The sequence below is a fragment of the Brachypodium distachyon genome, chromosome 1, assembly GCF_000005505.3.
Source record: "Brachypodium distachyon strain Bd21 chromosome 1, Brachypodium_distachyon_v3.0, whole genome shotgun sequence".
Taxonomy (NCBI): domain Eukaryota; kingdom Viridiplantae; phylum Streptophyta; class Magnoliopsida; order Poales; family Poaceae; genus Brachypodium; species Brachypodium distachyon.
In genome coordinates, this window is record NC_016131.3 from 22,270,757 (window position 1) to 22,287,034 (window position 16,278).

Below are 16,278 nucleotides of genomic sequence, written 5' to 3' on the forward strand. Positions count from 1 at the left end.
AGGTACTTAAAATTGTTGAGGATATAAAATTGATGATATATTGTAACTATCCTAATGTAGTTGACATGTACCTTATTGTATTTGCTATGTACTAAAAATTAATGAGGTACTATTGTTGAGAAAGTACTTAGTACTTTTGATTGTTCTCGTACTTATTAATGAGTATTGTATATATGGCACTTAAATTGATGAGGTACATAAAATTGATGACGTACTTGAAATTGAGTAATTCCGCCACGTTTAAATTTGATAACGTACTTAAAAATTTATGTACAAAAGAAACAAAAATTGACGTACTTGAAATTGGCTATTTTTATTATCATAGACGACGATACATTTCTTAGAATTTGTACTAAAAAATATTTATGTACCATCGTCTAGGATACATGTACCTGTCGTACTATAATATGTACCAACTAGTCAAATTAATACAAAAGATATAAATGGTCCTCTAAAATTATTGTACAAAAGAAACACATATATTAGAGAACAAATGCTTGGTCTTTACGTGAGACCGTGAGTGACTGACACAAAGGAGAGAGAATAAAAATAAAAAATTGACTAACACAAAGAAAAGAGAAGAAATAAAAAGGTAACATGCAAAAAGGTATGTCCTGACACAAGCAGTGACTTTCATGTTAATTCTCTCCAATATAACACAAAATAAATTAATTTGGTGGCCCGGGTACACGGGTAGTTAGCGTCAGCGTCACCGCCTCCGCTCTCCGTCAGGTTCGGCCAGGCCACGGAGGAGTCGAGCTCAATCCCAGTCCGCTCCCGCCGCGAAGCGAATTCCCCGCCAGCCAGATTGGAGTACGCCTCGCGGCTTCGCGATCTCGCCATGAATCCCGAGTAGTAAGTCGCATCCTCTCGCCTCTATGTTTGGGAGATTCCGGAACTGGGGTCCCCTGTGATGTGAGGTCGAGATCTCGATGGATCTGACGTGGGCGCGGGTGCGGGCGATTCTGTTTCTTTTGTGGCTATTGATCTCTGCAGTTTCGTGGCATTAGGACCCAATGTTTCTGGAGTTTACATTAGAGAGGCGAAACTTTGATGCGATCTTGATTTTTGCATTCTACGCGATCTTATGGTTGATGTTTTTGGGGCGTCTTGTTGTGAATTCCTGTTAGGGAGAATTGACATTAGTGAGAACAAGGCAGCTTTAGCTGCAATCTGCACGGAAGAGGTTGCGTCCAATGCACTTTTGCAGACCAAGTTGGGGTTATAGGGTGATTATTGTATTTGTTCGTTAGAAGGATCTTTGCTCAATGCTGGCCTGAGCACTTTCTATAGTTTAAGAATGTAAGGCACATTGATAGTAGAAGGATCTTTGCTTTTGTATTAAAAAAAAAGAAGACTCTTTGCTTGCACTGTTAGGCTAAATTACCAATCAGTGACTCTTTGCTTGCAACAGTTAGGCTAAATTACGAATCAGTGGTTCCAATTTGCATTTTGGTAGTGTAACCTATAAGTCCATCTGTGTGCACATTCCACAAGGACTTACTATGCTCACTCGTTGGGAAGGACTAAGAGAGAACATGGTATTGCTTGTTTGTAACCTTTTGAGTTGGAAAATATAGCATTGTTAATGGAATAGTTTTCTTGTTTAGTGTTATAGTTGCTGTTAGGCTTCGATGTCACACCTTAATGTTATGCATACACATTGGGAACTGCTGCTCATCTATTCAACTTTCATTTTTAACATTTGTGTGGAACTCATCGACTTTGTAATTTATACTCTATAGTATTCCCTCAGTTTCCTAAATATAAGATGTTCTAGCTTTGTCCTAGTCAAACTTCCTAAAGTTTGACAAAGTTTATAGAAAATTCTACCAACATCTACAACCCTAAATTGGTTTTATTAAATCCGTCATGATATTTATCTTCATAGTATACTTAGTTGATATTGTAGATATTAGTACATTTCTCTCTAAACTTGGTCAAACTTTGAGAAGTTTGACTTAGGACAAAGCTAAGACATCTTATATTTAGGAACGGAGATAGCATGGTTTTTTTCTTCAGGGATACTCTATAATAATATGTTGTATAGAACAGAACTATCATCTAGCAAAAAACAACCAGTTTAGTTAATTATTACTCCCTCCGATCCTAAATTGTTGTCGAAATATTACATGTATATAGACGCTTTTTAAGAATAGATACATTCATATTTGGGCAAATTTGAGTCAAGAATTTAGGATCAGAGGGAGTACATATGTAGAACACCAAAATATTTGTCTATGCATGGATGCACAATCTTCTATGCCTCAAAGATGTTGATTCTAATTCTATCTAATATGGCATAGTTATCCTAAATGTGTTGATCTTTGCAATGCTGCTCAATCTTCAAAGCCTGGAGATAGCAGACTACATTTGCTATTATCATTATGATTGTTGTGATTATTTATTTCTTTTCTATGATACAATTGACCAAGAGTAACATCCTGGTTTCTTGACATGACAGTGATTATCTCTTCAAGCTTTTGCTTATTGGAGATTCAGGTGTTGGCAAGTCATGCCTTCTCCTCAGATTTGCTGTAAGAATCCTTATCTAAAGAATAATTCGGTTATTCTCTCTGTATACAGTAGGTCTTCCCTTTTTGATGTATCCTCTTCAAATAAAAATGTAACTTGTCTGATATATATCATGGAATCAATCAGTTTGCCGTTAGGCTCAATAAACTATATGACCCCTCACAAGCTATGACAACTTGTGTAACATAATGTGGAATTCATTATTGTTAGCTACTGTCTTTAACAATGTGGCCAGGATCCTTATATTTTTGCTACTCCTTTGAGTGGTGAACAATTATAGTTACTAGTTAGTTTACTCTGGTTTGTACTTTCTTCATAAAATTTGCTTTGCCTTCCTAATATTTACTCTGGTCGCAGGATGACTCGTACCTGGAGAGTTATATCAGTACCATTGGAGTTGATTTTGTAAGTATATTTTACTTCCTAGCCCTGAATGTTTGCTCTTCTGGCTACATTCACTGAACTTAAATACTTGTTTTCTTCCAATTTTGTTGATAGAAAATACGTACTGTGGAGCAAGATGGAAAGACTATGAAGCTGCAAATCGTGAGTCTATTCTATCCTGTAGTTTATTTGATCTGCATGTTCATAGGCAAACATAACTTTTGCTTATGTCCCATGTGCATGTGCCATTGTATTCAGATTTTCTCTTGACAGAATACAGGACTTTTATCAGGACTTAGTTTATTAATACTACCTCCTTCCCATTTTGTAAGGCACCCTGGTATTTGAAGATTTAACTTTGACCATAATTAAGAAGTTAACATGCAAGTGCATTCACCATAAAATTGTACTATTGGAAACTTCTTCCAAATGCAAATTCAGTAGTATAACTTTTTGTAGCACATAACCCATATTGTTATTGGTTAAATTGATGGTCAAAGTTGAATCTCGGAATACGTGCACGCCTTATAAATTGGGAAGGACAGAGTAGCTCCCTTTTATTTTGTGGAGCTTGGTGGATTTCTCTCTTAATCTCTTTGCATAATATAGCATGTGCATTCTGTATTCATTTGGTTGTTAGTTGAGGTCAGCACTCAGTTCACAGGAAACAGATTCACCACTTTGGCTAAATATGTGCAGCCGCGCAGCCATTTTTTCATCTTATAGATATTTTTTGTTTCGTTCATTCAAATTCTTAGTCCACTAATGAGTATAGTAATTGTCTTCTCATGAAGAATGATTCTTTCTGGATGTTTTGATATACCAAACATATGATGTCTATTTTGGACATCATATTTAGTATGCTGGTGCACTTGGCAATTCCTCCTTTCTTTTGTTTCACGCGTTGCATTTAGTGATACTACCAGCTGACCTTTTCTCTTCCAAAATTTAAACCCCTCTGTTTTGCCACCTTTCTTTTTATCAGTGGGACACTGCTGGACAAGAACGTTTCAGAACTATTACTAGCAGCTACTACCGAGGGGCTCATGGGATCATTGTAAGTTTCTTCAAGGAAACTCTTAATTTCATTTTGCTCATGCTATCCTAATGTACATATATGTTCCACTTTTTGTTTATTGTGGATATATACAAATGGAATTGCAGATTGTCTATGATGTGACAGATCAAGATAGCTTCAACAATGTCAAGCAGTGGTTGAATGAGATTGATCGCTATGCTAGCGAGAATGTTAACAAGCTTCTTGTAGGGAACAAATGTGATCTCACTGACAAAAGAGTTGTTTCGTATGAGACAGCAAAGGTATCTTTGAATATCATACAATACTGTTTCTTACTCATGTTTGAGTGGAGAAATTCCGATCTTTCATTTGATGAAGGCATTCTTTCTGCATTTTTTGTTTGTATTTGATGTAAACAGGCATTTGCTGATGAGATTGGCATCCCGTTCATGGAGACCAGCGCAAAGAATGCCTTGAATGTGGAGCAGGCTTTCATGGCAATGTCTGCTTCAATCAAGGACAGGTGTGTTCCCAGACCGTTTAGCTAATGCAATCCATCCTACTCCTTTTTGTAACTACCATCCTTATGACCATATTTACAGCTCATTGATTCGCTGTGGCCCTAGTATCCTATACCAAATTGCTATACACTACCGCCCCAACCCATACCGTAGTTTAAAACACTGGACCGGTGAAGCTATTGGTTTGTTGGTTCATCGGTTCAATAGCTGAACCGGAAATTAAGAAATAGAATTCATTTTATTACTGAAATAAAGAAATTAAATAGTGAAGTAAGATAGTTTCCTTGTTTTAGCACAGAACCATGTGTGTTGAGATGGTTAGTGCTTGCAGATGTGAGCAGTGAGGTCCTGGGTTTGAAACCTGCCACCTGCGTACTGCAGTTTATTTTAAATGTGCGGAATAAATTGCTGCAGCGGTTCAACCTAGAGAACCGCCTGGTTTTTCGCGGTTCAAAGCAAAACCGCCGGTTTGACAGGATTTTTTCTGGTTCAATTCCCTGTCCGGTCCTTTCCTTTTAACAGACCGGTAGAGGCGCCGGTTCCGGTTTTTCCGGTCAAACCGCTGGTCCGGTCAAAATTTTCAACTAGGACCCATACTAGTGCTCTTGGTGATTTATACAATAGCATGTTATTATTCTATTAACTAGAGAAAGACCATAATGAATCTTCTGCTCCAGGATGGCTAGCCAGCCAGCTGCAAACAACGCTCGCCCAGCTACGGTGCAGATCCGCGGGCAACCTGTCGAGCAGAAGACAAGCTGTTGCTCTTCTTAAAAAAGATCTTGGCCATGCTCCATCCAGTACATGATTTTACCTAGGCGTACTTGCTACCTCTATACCATTCATTATAGTGTACTTCGATCTTGAATCATGGGACTTGTAACACCGGAATCTGGAGACACAATATCTTCAAATATTGTAACTTGAATGGCTATGTTACGTCAATTTGCAGTCGTTTGCTTTGTTAAATTTGAGATGGTTTCTGCTTGATGAAAATGGCCTCCAGAAAATCCTTGGGATGGTGCCATTGGGCCACACAACTGTGCCGTTGTTCATGATGCATTATGATCCGAGCTGGTAAAATGCCTGACTTGTGATGATCCGGTTCAATTGCCAGTAAATTTATTACGGTCAAACTTATTTTCGAGCGTATTCTTCATGCACTGAACAAGAATGGTTTTTTTTCTAAATCATAGTTTCCTTAAATGTGTATACCTGTTAATTGGTTCCGGAAGATTTCTGCTTGAAGGCACTGACTGACTAGTGAGCTAAAATCCATCCCTTTTGTTCTATGAACTCATGCAATGTTTAGCTATTCCAAAATGTATGCAAGCAGGTTCACCCCAGAGGCACATGCACTAATTAAAAGTTGTGCATACACTATTCTATATTCGCGGGGGATAATTGTCCTACTGTGGTATCATTTTCTTGAACATAAAAAGGAAGTATATCTCCAGTCTACAGAAATTATGGGTGCACACATCCGTAATTCTATCCACAGATAAAAAAAATCAATTAGTGAACAAAAGGCAAACAAAATAAATAAATTATCATGCGATGGCCTGACTAGAAAGGACAAACTAGATGTGCATGGTCAATTCAGCTGCTCGTTGATTATCAAGGTTAACTTGATGATCTTGTGTTGGTCACTGAAATCATCTCACAGTAACAAGTTTGATTGGATTTATTAATAGTTCCTTGATACAGTACGTGAATTTTGTTCCATCGATTGAGACAATCATACATAACCAACCTAAAAAGTAAAGTATGAAAGAAGATGAAGATGGCAAACACAACGGTGTAGCCTTATTAGGTTATTGGTCATTGTGGTGCTTATTGTTAGCATTTACAACCTGATTAGTACTTGCATCTACATACGCCTACAAGCATAATGCCATAGCTAAAACCCAGGCAAATCACAAACCACAGTAACACGCTAGCAGCAAATTACATACACCGGACTGGTCCAGAAGCATCAGATGGTCCTAAAATGTACAGCAGCATCAGCAAGCTCTGATTCTTTTTAATTTACAACACAAGAATTCAAGGTCCCTGGAAGCCACTTCAGCTCCTGCGTGCCGGTCCCTGCTGCGGCTCTCCACTGAACTCCAGCTGCGCCAACACAGTTACAAAGCACGCAGTTCAGAAAATCTTGTGGTGATCATAACAAGCATCCACGATATTAGAGGCAGCGCAATATGGTGTAGCATTTCTTTTTTCCGTTATTTAGATACTTCTGATACATGATTATATGTAACCACAAGGGATTCGTTAATCTATCTAGTTCTGGAAACAGGCGACAGGTCTAGTCCATTTAGCACATATGTGCTCGTATTGCTAAAATAAGCATAAGCCCCTCTAGATGGAGCCACATTTTTTTCTAGTACCCTTTATTTAAGGATTCATATCACATCAAACATTCTTATGAGTTCTGCCATCTACCCCAATGTCACGTGCCAATCAGTATTGGGAGAGAGTAAAATGCATACCCTGGCTTCCTCATGAGCAATTCGCATCCTCCGGTACTCATGTTGTGCCCGATGACAACGAAACAGAGCTTGAACACGCACCACTGATCTATTAAACCTGTCCTCCGCTTGTTGCCGACTGGCCTGGAAGTAGTCTTCTTCTGCGGTGCTTGCAGGTTCTACATCCACAGTCATTTCTACTGGCATTCCATTTCCGATGCCACGCAAGCCTTTTCTCTTCTTTCTCCATCGCAGAATTGCTTTCTCCACGACACCAACAGACCATATTACCTTGCGGTACTGGCGTCTCACTTGATGACCTCGATATGCAGCCTAATAAAATATTATGATCATTACAATATCCAATTTGCGTACAGCACACAAAAACATTCAATTTGCTTTCTAAAAATAAGAAAACTGTCAAATGGCATCACCTTGTTCTTCCAACACGTTGAATATATAAAAAAGTGCTTTTTCAGCAGTATGGCAGAGATATTTCATGCAATAAATCCAGAAAATTAACAAATTAAAACATGTAATAGGAACATGCAACAGCTTACTTGTATTCTGATAGCTTGTCTTCGCATGTTCGTGAAGTTCTTCCTGACCTTCCATGTGCGGAAATGATTTTGTATTTGGGCAGCAGCTCTCATCACTTTCTTTCTGTTGTAGTTGCGGAATGCATGCTGAATCCTCATAGCAGCAACTATCTCAGCTGCTTGTAACTCAGGATTGGCTAATATTGCTTTGGTTTGGAGCTTAAGAGTTCTATCCCTGAGTGCGGCTTGGATATTACTGGCAGCATCAGCAGCATTTCGATAGGCCGCTAATGATTCTTTCAAGCAAAGTTCTTGTTCAGTAAGATTCTCAAACTTGTCACTCTGTACTTTCGTTAGTTTTGTCCTTGATGGTGATCGCTTGGTATCCTTGGTCAGTGACATAGACTCAAAATGTGCAGTCAATCCTTTCTCTGCAAGGTATGCAGCTAAGCCCACATAACCTTGCTTTGCTGCCAGATCAGCAGGAGTGCATCCAGCAGGGGACATGGCAGTCGGATCTGTAACCAAGCTTGGATTTGCTCCAGCAGATAGAAGTGCAGCAACCATTCTTTCCCTGCCAAAAGAATGAGTAACAAAATGTCAAAATCGTCATAATTTGTAAAGATATGTGAAGGGATATATCCCAAAACAAAATGTTTCTGTGATCTTACTAGACAGTTCCAGTAAAAAATAATCAAATACGTCTGAGATCACAATTTAACAATGTTGATGATAACCTTTTCACTTCGACCTTAACAAATCTAGTTGTTGAAAACGACTCATTTTTTCTGACAGACACATCACAGTTGCCAGAACTCACATGGGAAATGATCTGTGCTCTCATTTTTCTATATTGCTAATCAGCAAAAGGCAAGAAATATCAGAAAAATAGAGGATACCTCCCATGGTATGCAGCCCAGTGTAAAGCTGTCCAGCCAGAAGAATCACGGAAATCCAAGGAGAATCCAGACGAAGAAAACAAGCGGATGGCCCAGGTATAGCCTAGGAAAGAACATAGATGAATAGGTCCTTGTCCTAGATCATCACGACCAGTTGATTTATGGCCTCCAATTACTCTTTCCAGAAGCCATTCTTGCAATCTATTTCGCAATACTAATTCAAGCAAGTCCTCGGTAGCAGGAACACATGTGCCTTCAGAATCACTAGCAATTTTCCACAGATCCACCCATTCCTTCTCTGGTGACGCTGAGATGAGATTGGAAACTCTGGTACCTTCTACAAGGAGCTTTGGTGCTATCTTTTTCTTGTTTGTAGCAAACATCAAACGAGCTAGTCTCATCTGCATCTGAAGCTTAGACTTTTTGTTCTCATCCTCCAACGGTTTCAAGTCACTCTTCAATGAATCCCCAGGCATACTACGATACTCAAAACTCAAAACTTCAGAGATTGGTGTTTTCCCATCCAAAGTCAAATAAAAATCCACTCTTCCAGGTGTATGTGGTCCAGCCATGAAACGATAAACACCAGATTGAATCATATCTGCTGCAACACAATTGTCACCAAAGACCCCGTACATACTGGACCCAGCTAGATGCTTGTGTTGCTCATAGTAGTATCCAACCACCAAAATCTAATGAAGATATAGCAGAAATTTTCGTCAGAAACGAACAGTTTGAAACTTTGAATGACAATGTACATAGAGAGTAAACATGCAAGAAATGATGGTAGTTCAGCAGAATATGGAAGGAGCAAACCTTGGTATGCTCTGTGGACAAAGCCCATTCTGGAGAGAAATCGGTGATGTTGAATAGTCTTTCGTTGCTCACTATATTATCCCCTAAACAAGGACTGTCATCATCCAAGTACTTCCACAGTCCAAGACTGTTCTCCCTAGCAGGCACATCACTAGGAATGTTACTATCCACTGGAGTTCTCTCCAAAGTATTTACAAATCGCTCTGATTGAGAATCTACATCCAGTGTTACAAGATATTGCAACTGGTCTCCTTGATGCTTCAGAGCTCCAACATGATTCGCAGGTACATGATTAGTAGGGTAAGCTTCTGGCATCACATTAGGTGGCGAAACTAACACTGCCTGCATAGCAAAAAATAGTGACACATCTAAGCTGTCATCGTAGACACACAGAGGCAAAGAAACAAAATCCATGCCATGTGCAGGAACTTGCACGCCCACATTTTCACTATGGAATTCCCATATTTTAAATCGAGACAAATGTTCTGGCTCTTGTAATCTCTTTGTAGCAAATAACCATGGGGATTTATGCAACATGATGGACTAGCTAACTTCTCATGCTGTGTGTTGGAATTGAAATAACAAAAAAAATCCATTCACATCCCCCCGCCGCCTGAACTGTCGGCGAAGCACAAATTGCCCCCTGGACTCTACATAAAACATCCCTGAACTTTCGAAACCGTTCACCTGGACACCCTCAGCTGTTTCACACCTGGTTTTGAGCTTGAGATTGACATGCTGGCAGGTTGGCCGCGAAGACTGCCATGCCAGCAATGCGGAGACTTATCTCTCTCTCCCCTTCCCATTTTTCCCAATCCCAATCGAACACTAGAAGTAGCATGCTGCGGTAGCAGGGCAGAGGTGATTAGGCACGGTGGCGGCAGGCAGCTTAGTGCAGAGATGAAGCGTGGCGGTGAATTGGACTTCGCCAACAATTCAGGGGGGGGGGGGGGGGGGTTAAAATAGACTTACTTCTAAAAATTATCTTAAGGAAAACACTAGGCGACTTACAAATGGCAAAACCATAAAAATAGAACTAAAAGTATTTTATAAAATCCTAAACAGCACGATGGATGCCATGAAGAGAATACCCAAGTTGAACTTGTAAATTACTTTTAGTGAGGGAAAATCGAATAGCAAACAGCCCATCACCACCAACTCCAATATTTATAGGGATTAATATAAATATTCACAATAGTTAAACTTTGCAGGTTCACAAAAGGTAGAATACATATAAAATAACATGAATATTGACAAAGAAAGGAGGTTGAAAGAAGACGGTGTTCCTTTTAATTTCCAGAGTAAGCATCTACCAGGTATGTATTTGGAATTTGCTGTTGAAGAAGCTAAATAAGAATCAATTAAGGACCATATCACCAGTGAATTTAACAATGTAGTATAATTTTGTACACAATTTCAATCATGTAGTATACTACTAGAATAACTATATGCTATAGGAGCTCGCTTACATTACTCGTAGTGTTGCTGTTATTTTCAGAATCCTTCGGTCTATATTTAATCTGCTGACTGAATGCCATGGATCCACCTGTTTTATATAATGAGCAATATTACATTATCAATAAAAATGATATAAAATATCGCAGCTCAGTACAAAAGTCCCACCGGAAGAAGAGGTGTCATTTTTCATAGATGACTCCAATAAATGTACCCAAAACTCCTCCAGAGTAGAGCCGTCAGTTCCTGCATTATGAGCAATCCAAAGATGCAGTAGTACAATTGTAAGACATATAGCATAACAGTCTACAAAGATTATGATATCATGCCATGGGAGTATAAGAACTGAGAAGTACAAAATTATTTTTTTAGCTGACCAGAGCATAGAATTATTTGAACAAGAAGCTCGCAACGAGTACATATACATTCAACACATAATTAGGATCGTCTCACCATTAGAAATTGCACTGCCACCATGTGAGTTAATTTCCTCGGGTACAGGAGGAGAGAATGACAGCTCAGTATGAACAGAGGCTGAATCTGCTGAAGTCGGAGGAGAGGCATAATATTGACTTCTATTCATTGTAGGCACTTCTGCAGCTTCTTCTGTGCTCGGATGTGCTATGGCATTTTCCTGCTCAAGAGGAACCAAACTAGGCAACTTAGCATAACAAGAACATCTAGCATCTTGGCTTACGATGCTTGCACAATGGACATATACTTGACACTTTGTGAAAGAAAGATGTATCTTACTCCCTCCATTCCGGTATATGGGCCCCCCACACATATCTAGGTTGAAGATCTAACTAACCTAACATGAGTTTTATATCATAAAAATTATATGATTAGAAACTTCGAATATTCTATTTTCTAATGGTATAATTTTTGTGATATAAGAACCATGTTAAATTAGTTAAATCTTCAACCTAGGGATGCATTGAGGCCCCATATACCGGAACGGAGGTAGTAAATTATTGTCAGATTTCTTGGTATGCATTTTCAGCTATGCGCAGGATTCCTGAATGGCACAATGAGTCATTTTCCTGGAAACAGACTTTGGAATTACATAGTCAGTATTCTATTATACGTTTGACTCCCTAGAGTTAACAACTCTTTACATAAACGAAACAGAGAGCTGATGAAGCCATTTAGCCATATCAGAAGATAATCTTTGCACATGAAAGAAAATTCAAATGAGATCCCTGAGGTTTGAAGGATTTGGTGGTCAAATGAATTTTAGAGGATATTCAATGTTTGGTAGCTATATCATAGCCTCTTCGCAAGATAATCTCTGTCAATCCAGCCACTCAGATATCAAAACTAATTGTACAGCCAAGTCCAACACAGAGGTAGAATGGCCAAACAAGAGAGTACGTACATGATTAATCTAATGCAGACCTTTAAATTATGGACCGCCCTCTGCCCTAGAATACAGAAGGAATATTTACTGCACAAAAGAAACGGGTGATGGGAGAAGAGAAGGAACCTCAGATGTTTGACGATAATGCACAAGAACTATGCGCTCAGCTTCTCTGAACAAGAAACAATGAAGAACCTTGTTAGCAAAGAGAAGTTATTATGTGTGAGTTTGCCTCTGATACATGCAGTGGAAAAATTGAATTGTATGCATCTATGCATTCTCAAAGCATTAACAAAACTTTCCATGCACCAAACAAAATTTGAGAGCCCTTCTATTCTTAAAAAATCTTTAATGTATCATCACAAATCCATGTGGATAACTCAGTTAACTCTCCTTAGAGGATAACTATGGATGCCACAGAATAAAATAAAAATTGCATTGTATGTAGCTCATTCATCTGCTAAAATTAATGTGGCAAATCATCGCAAAAATCATTGCAAAAAAATAAAAAGAAATGTGGCAATGGCACTTACCCACTGCTAGTATAAAGCTGTTTCTCAGCTATAAAAAGAATCGAACAGATCATACACAAGAAGGAACTTAATAGGTTTAGTGGCACAAGATCCAAGTAGTTATTTTCATTTTAGCGCTGTGGAATTAGCAATGTTGACAACCAAGTCTCTAGAAGCTTGTATCAGCCTTAGAAAAGTAAGCAGTTCTGACAATCTGGTAAGACTTGAACGGCCTATGTGTACACAAGACCAGATACAAGAAGTGAATCGTGCAAAAAAATGATGTAAGTGAATCTTGCGCAAACAAGGAACTGGTGGAGATGAACTCTTACTTGTCAAGCAGCCAGTAGCATCTTCGAAAGAAATTTGGATTATCCTCACCTCGAGCATAATAGACATGAACCCTCTCTTCATTACCAATCTATGAAATGACAGAAATCAACAATAATGGTGGGGATACTGGAATCTAACAAGCCATTTGAGTTTTTTTGGCGAGGGAGGGGTTGTTTCACCTTTAATTTTTCATGGGCTTCTTGGACAGTCTTGCCGTCCTTCTTTTTCTTCCAATTATGGCCATCCTTACGGAAATTCCTGACAACTTTACGATCGTATAGAACAATAGTACCACCTGGTTTGAAAGAAAGTTACAACTAATAGTTGAAATGCGCAAGACAATTTCTGGTAGCAACATGATGGAATTATATCTTAGGGAACAAAACGAAGACAAAAGTCATAAAGCAAAGCAACACTCTTCAACAGAATTTGAAGATGTAGACATCCTCCCAAAGCAAGACTAACAAGAATGCAGGGACAGTAACAACCAAAGAATTATACAAGTAGCATAAAAGCAAAATGTATTTCCTTGTATATATAATACATAAAACAGAAATCATGTAACAGTAATATCTAGTGGAGAAAGGATACAGTGAGAAGTAGCCACTAAATACATAGACAAGTGAGTAAATGAAAGACCACTGACTCGGAGGCTTGTTTGGTGGAAATGAAAAAGAACAGAAGCACACACGAAAAGCCGAATTCACAATAAGCAAAAGTGAAGTCCAAATTTGCAATTAGGACATGGTGCTCATGGAAGAATAGTCATCCTAGATGTTAATATGTTGTATTTTTTTTATACTTTGATTCCTATGCACATGAAAGAATGACTAATCCTGGGGGCATATAATGTTTAGTGATCCCTAATGTTTACTGCGTTCACCGTTGGATATTCTGTTATGATCCTAAAGATCAGCATTCTGATGAAAACAATAACAAGGCTCATGTGCACAAACATTTCAGAACAAGTACAATATATGCCAATCATGGCCCATTGTACTTATACTCCAGTACTTAGCATGCATCCATTCATCTACTGCGCCCTAAAGACCTAGGATGGAAGATTCAACACCACAATACCAGCACGCAATCAACCGACACATTATGTCTCCAAACAATGAACCAAGAGGGCTTGAACTCATGCATTCATTCATCTACTGTGCCCTAAAGACCTAGGATGGAAGATTCAACACAACAAAGTATCAGCACCAAATCAACAGACACATTATGTCTCCAAACAATGAACCAAGAGGGCTTGAACACATAGCCACTCATTATTTGTTCCACACACAATCGGGCATCTTATGGTCATATATTTCAACACACATGTATGGTATGTTCCCTTTTGTTCATACCACGTTTTGCAGTCAATCATGGAAGCTAAACAAGCACAGTGGCAAGGATGTCCAGACCAGGGTTTATGGTTGATGCGAAACACATACTCACGGGCATGTCGATGGGCTGTGCATGGACCTTGAACCTCGCGTGGTTCGCCAGAACCGCGTAGATCTCATTCGGCCTGAACCAGCGTGCCGGTGCCTCCGCCTTGAGCTTCTCAAAGTTCAAGTCTGTCCACCAACCACCACAAAAAAGAAACACGGGTGAGAACTCAGCTAAAGAGACAAATGCTTCTTCCTTTCGACAGCAAAAGATAAGAAACAAAGGAAACATAATTCGATTGTTCAATAGCATCGGAACAACATGAGAAGTCAAAATTTTAAGCCAGCTGCAAAAGCCCTAAAACCCAGCAGATCAAAAAAAATTGAGGGTTAAAAATGCTCAAAGAATGAACGGAGCAGCATCTACTGCCACTTCCAAGAACAGAAACACTAGTCCGAACAAAAATACCTCGAGAAACCATCCCAATCGAGCACCCAAACTCCAAACAGCACAAATTATCCAGAAAAAAGAAGCACATATAGTGCAAGCCGAGAAGGGGAAGTGCATTAACAGTGACACTTAAGAACCACGAGAGCTAGGGAGAGCGAGGCATCGAACGATAGCAACTCAAAAGCCCAAGCGAATCAATTCAAGCGCGGAGACAGTACTGCAGACCGAGGAGAGCCCATAAGACTACAGAATCGCGGCTCCAATCACAACCCGATCAAAAAAAAAAAAAGGAGAAGCGGCGGCGCTCGGACCTGCGTAGGTGATGAAGCCGTGGATCTCGGAGCGGAGGAGCGGGTCCCTCCCGGCCGCTCCAGCCATGGCCGCGGCCGCTGCTTCCACACTCCCGGTGCGCCCAATATGTGTCGGCCTATTGGTCGCGCCGCGCAGGCAGGGGATGAGAACAGAGGACGACGACGACGCGGAGCAGCAGCAGCAGGAGGAGGAGGAGGAGGAGGAGACTTAGAAAATGGAAATTTGTGAGAGAAAAGAAAAAACCAATTCATTGCGGGTAAATAAAAAGGAAAATCGATAATCAAGTTGTGCTATTCCGTTGTGGGCCCGCGCGGCTAAAGCGCCAGAATGGTCCGGGCCCACGTGTCGGGAGCGGAATAGTGGGTGCCGGTGGGTCCGTGGGTAGTTGAATTTGTGGACTTTTTTTGAGTATTTTTCTCCATGCACACAAGTAGATCCACTTGTCTTCCCGGAAAAAGCCACTCCAATCGGACACGACTACACGAGGCTCCTTGCTGCAGCGATGGCGTCCTGTACAGTAGTACAATGTGCACGTGGACGTTTGGAGCCCGTGGATTCATCACGTTCAGAACATTTTTAAAAACGAAAAATATATTTAAATTAAAAATCATGCACTCCCTCCGTCCCATACTGTCGAAATATTACATGTATCTAGACGTATTTTACTATATAGATACGTCTATTTTTAGACAAATTTGAGTCATTTAATGTGGGACGAAGGGAGTATATTTATTTATAACCTATGTTTATTCCAATCTTGCAGTACCGAGTGCCTTGTAATGTAGATGCTTCGAAAGTAAAATTTACCTTGATAGGTTTCAACAATGTCTCCGTAAACAAATCTCCGTAAACAAATCAAGAATCATGTATCTATATGAATTATGATAGATTTATACTCACATTTAGCATTTTCAAGGAGCAGTTTTCGAGGTTTTAGCTATTGAAACTTTAGTTCCTCTTTAATTCGAAATAATATTAGAGCATTCTATTAACTAAGGACTTTTTTTTAGGAAAAGGCATTCGCATGCCATTCAGTGAGATATAAAAATAGTTAAATATGTACACACCCTTGGGAACACGGCTAGTCTTCCCTTATCTATCGAGTAGCCTAGGGCACGTTGGCTAATCTCTTCATGAACCAAGAGGGCCTCATTACGGAAGACCCAACGATTCCGCTCTTTCTAGGTTGCCCAATTTCCTACACTACTCTTTTGATTTGTAGGGTTTGAAACCATGGGAATTTTTCTGATGGACTATTTGCATGCAATTCTTATGACAATTATGCATAGAGCCCGA

General features: G+C 39.6%; 2 protein-coding genes across 2 annotated transcripts; one reads left to right on the forward strand and one right to left on the reverse strand.

The window, feature by feature from the left end:
* The first annotated feature begins 677 nt into the window (after window positions 1-677).
* Window positions 678-5,448, forward strand: LOC100842421 (GTP-binding protein YPTM2). The gene is made up of 8 exons (XM_003563040.4): window positions 678-855; window positions 2,465-2,537; window positions 2,893-2,940; window positions 3,034-3,081; window positions 3,905-3,976; window positions 4,084-4,239; window positions 4,357-4,460; window positions 5,136-5,448. Exons 1-8 carry the CDS (start codon window positions 842-844, stop codon window positions 5,230-5,232), a joined length of 612 nt encoding a protein of 203 aa, XP_003563088.1. The 5' UTR covers window positions 678-841; the 3' UTR covers window positions 5,233-5,448.
* A 778-nt stretch (window positions 5,449-6,226) lies between these two features.
* On the reverse strand, window positions 6,227-15,209 carry LOC100841919 (calmodulin-binding transcription activator CBT). Its single transcript, XM_003563038.4, has 13 exons — window positions 14,982-15,209; window positions 14,283-14,408; window positions 13,020-13,135; window positions 12,840-12,928; window positions 12,122-12,167; window positions 11,089-11,269; window positions 10,804-10,881; window positions 10,650-10,726; window positions 9,181-9,522; window positions 8,365-9,056; window positions 7,487-8,039; window positions 6,948-7,259; window positions 6,227-6,570 (listed from the first exon to the last, which is right to left on the reverse strand). The coding sequence occupies exons 1-13, from the start codon at window positions 15,046-15,048 to the stop codon at window positions 6,523-6,525; spliced, it is 2,727 nt and encodes a 908-aa protein (XP_003563086.1). The 5' UTR covers window positions 15,049-15,209; the 3' UTR covers window positions 6,227-6,522.
* Between the last annotated feature and the right edge of the window lie 1,069 nt (window positions 15,210-16,278).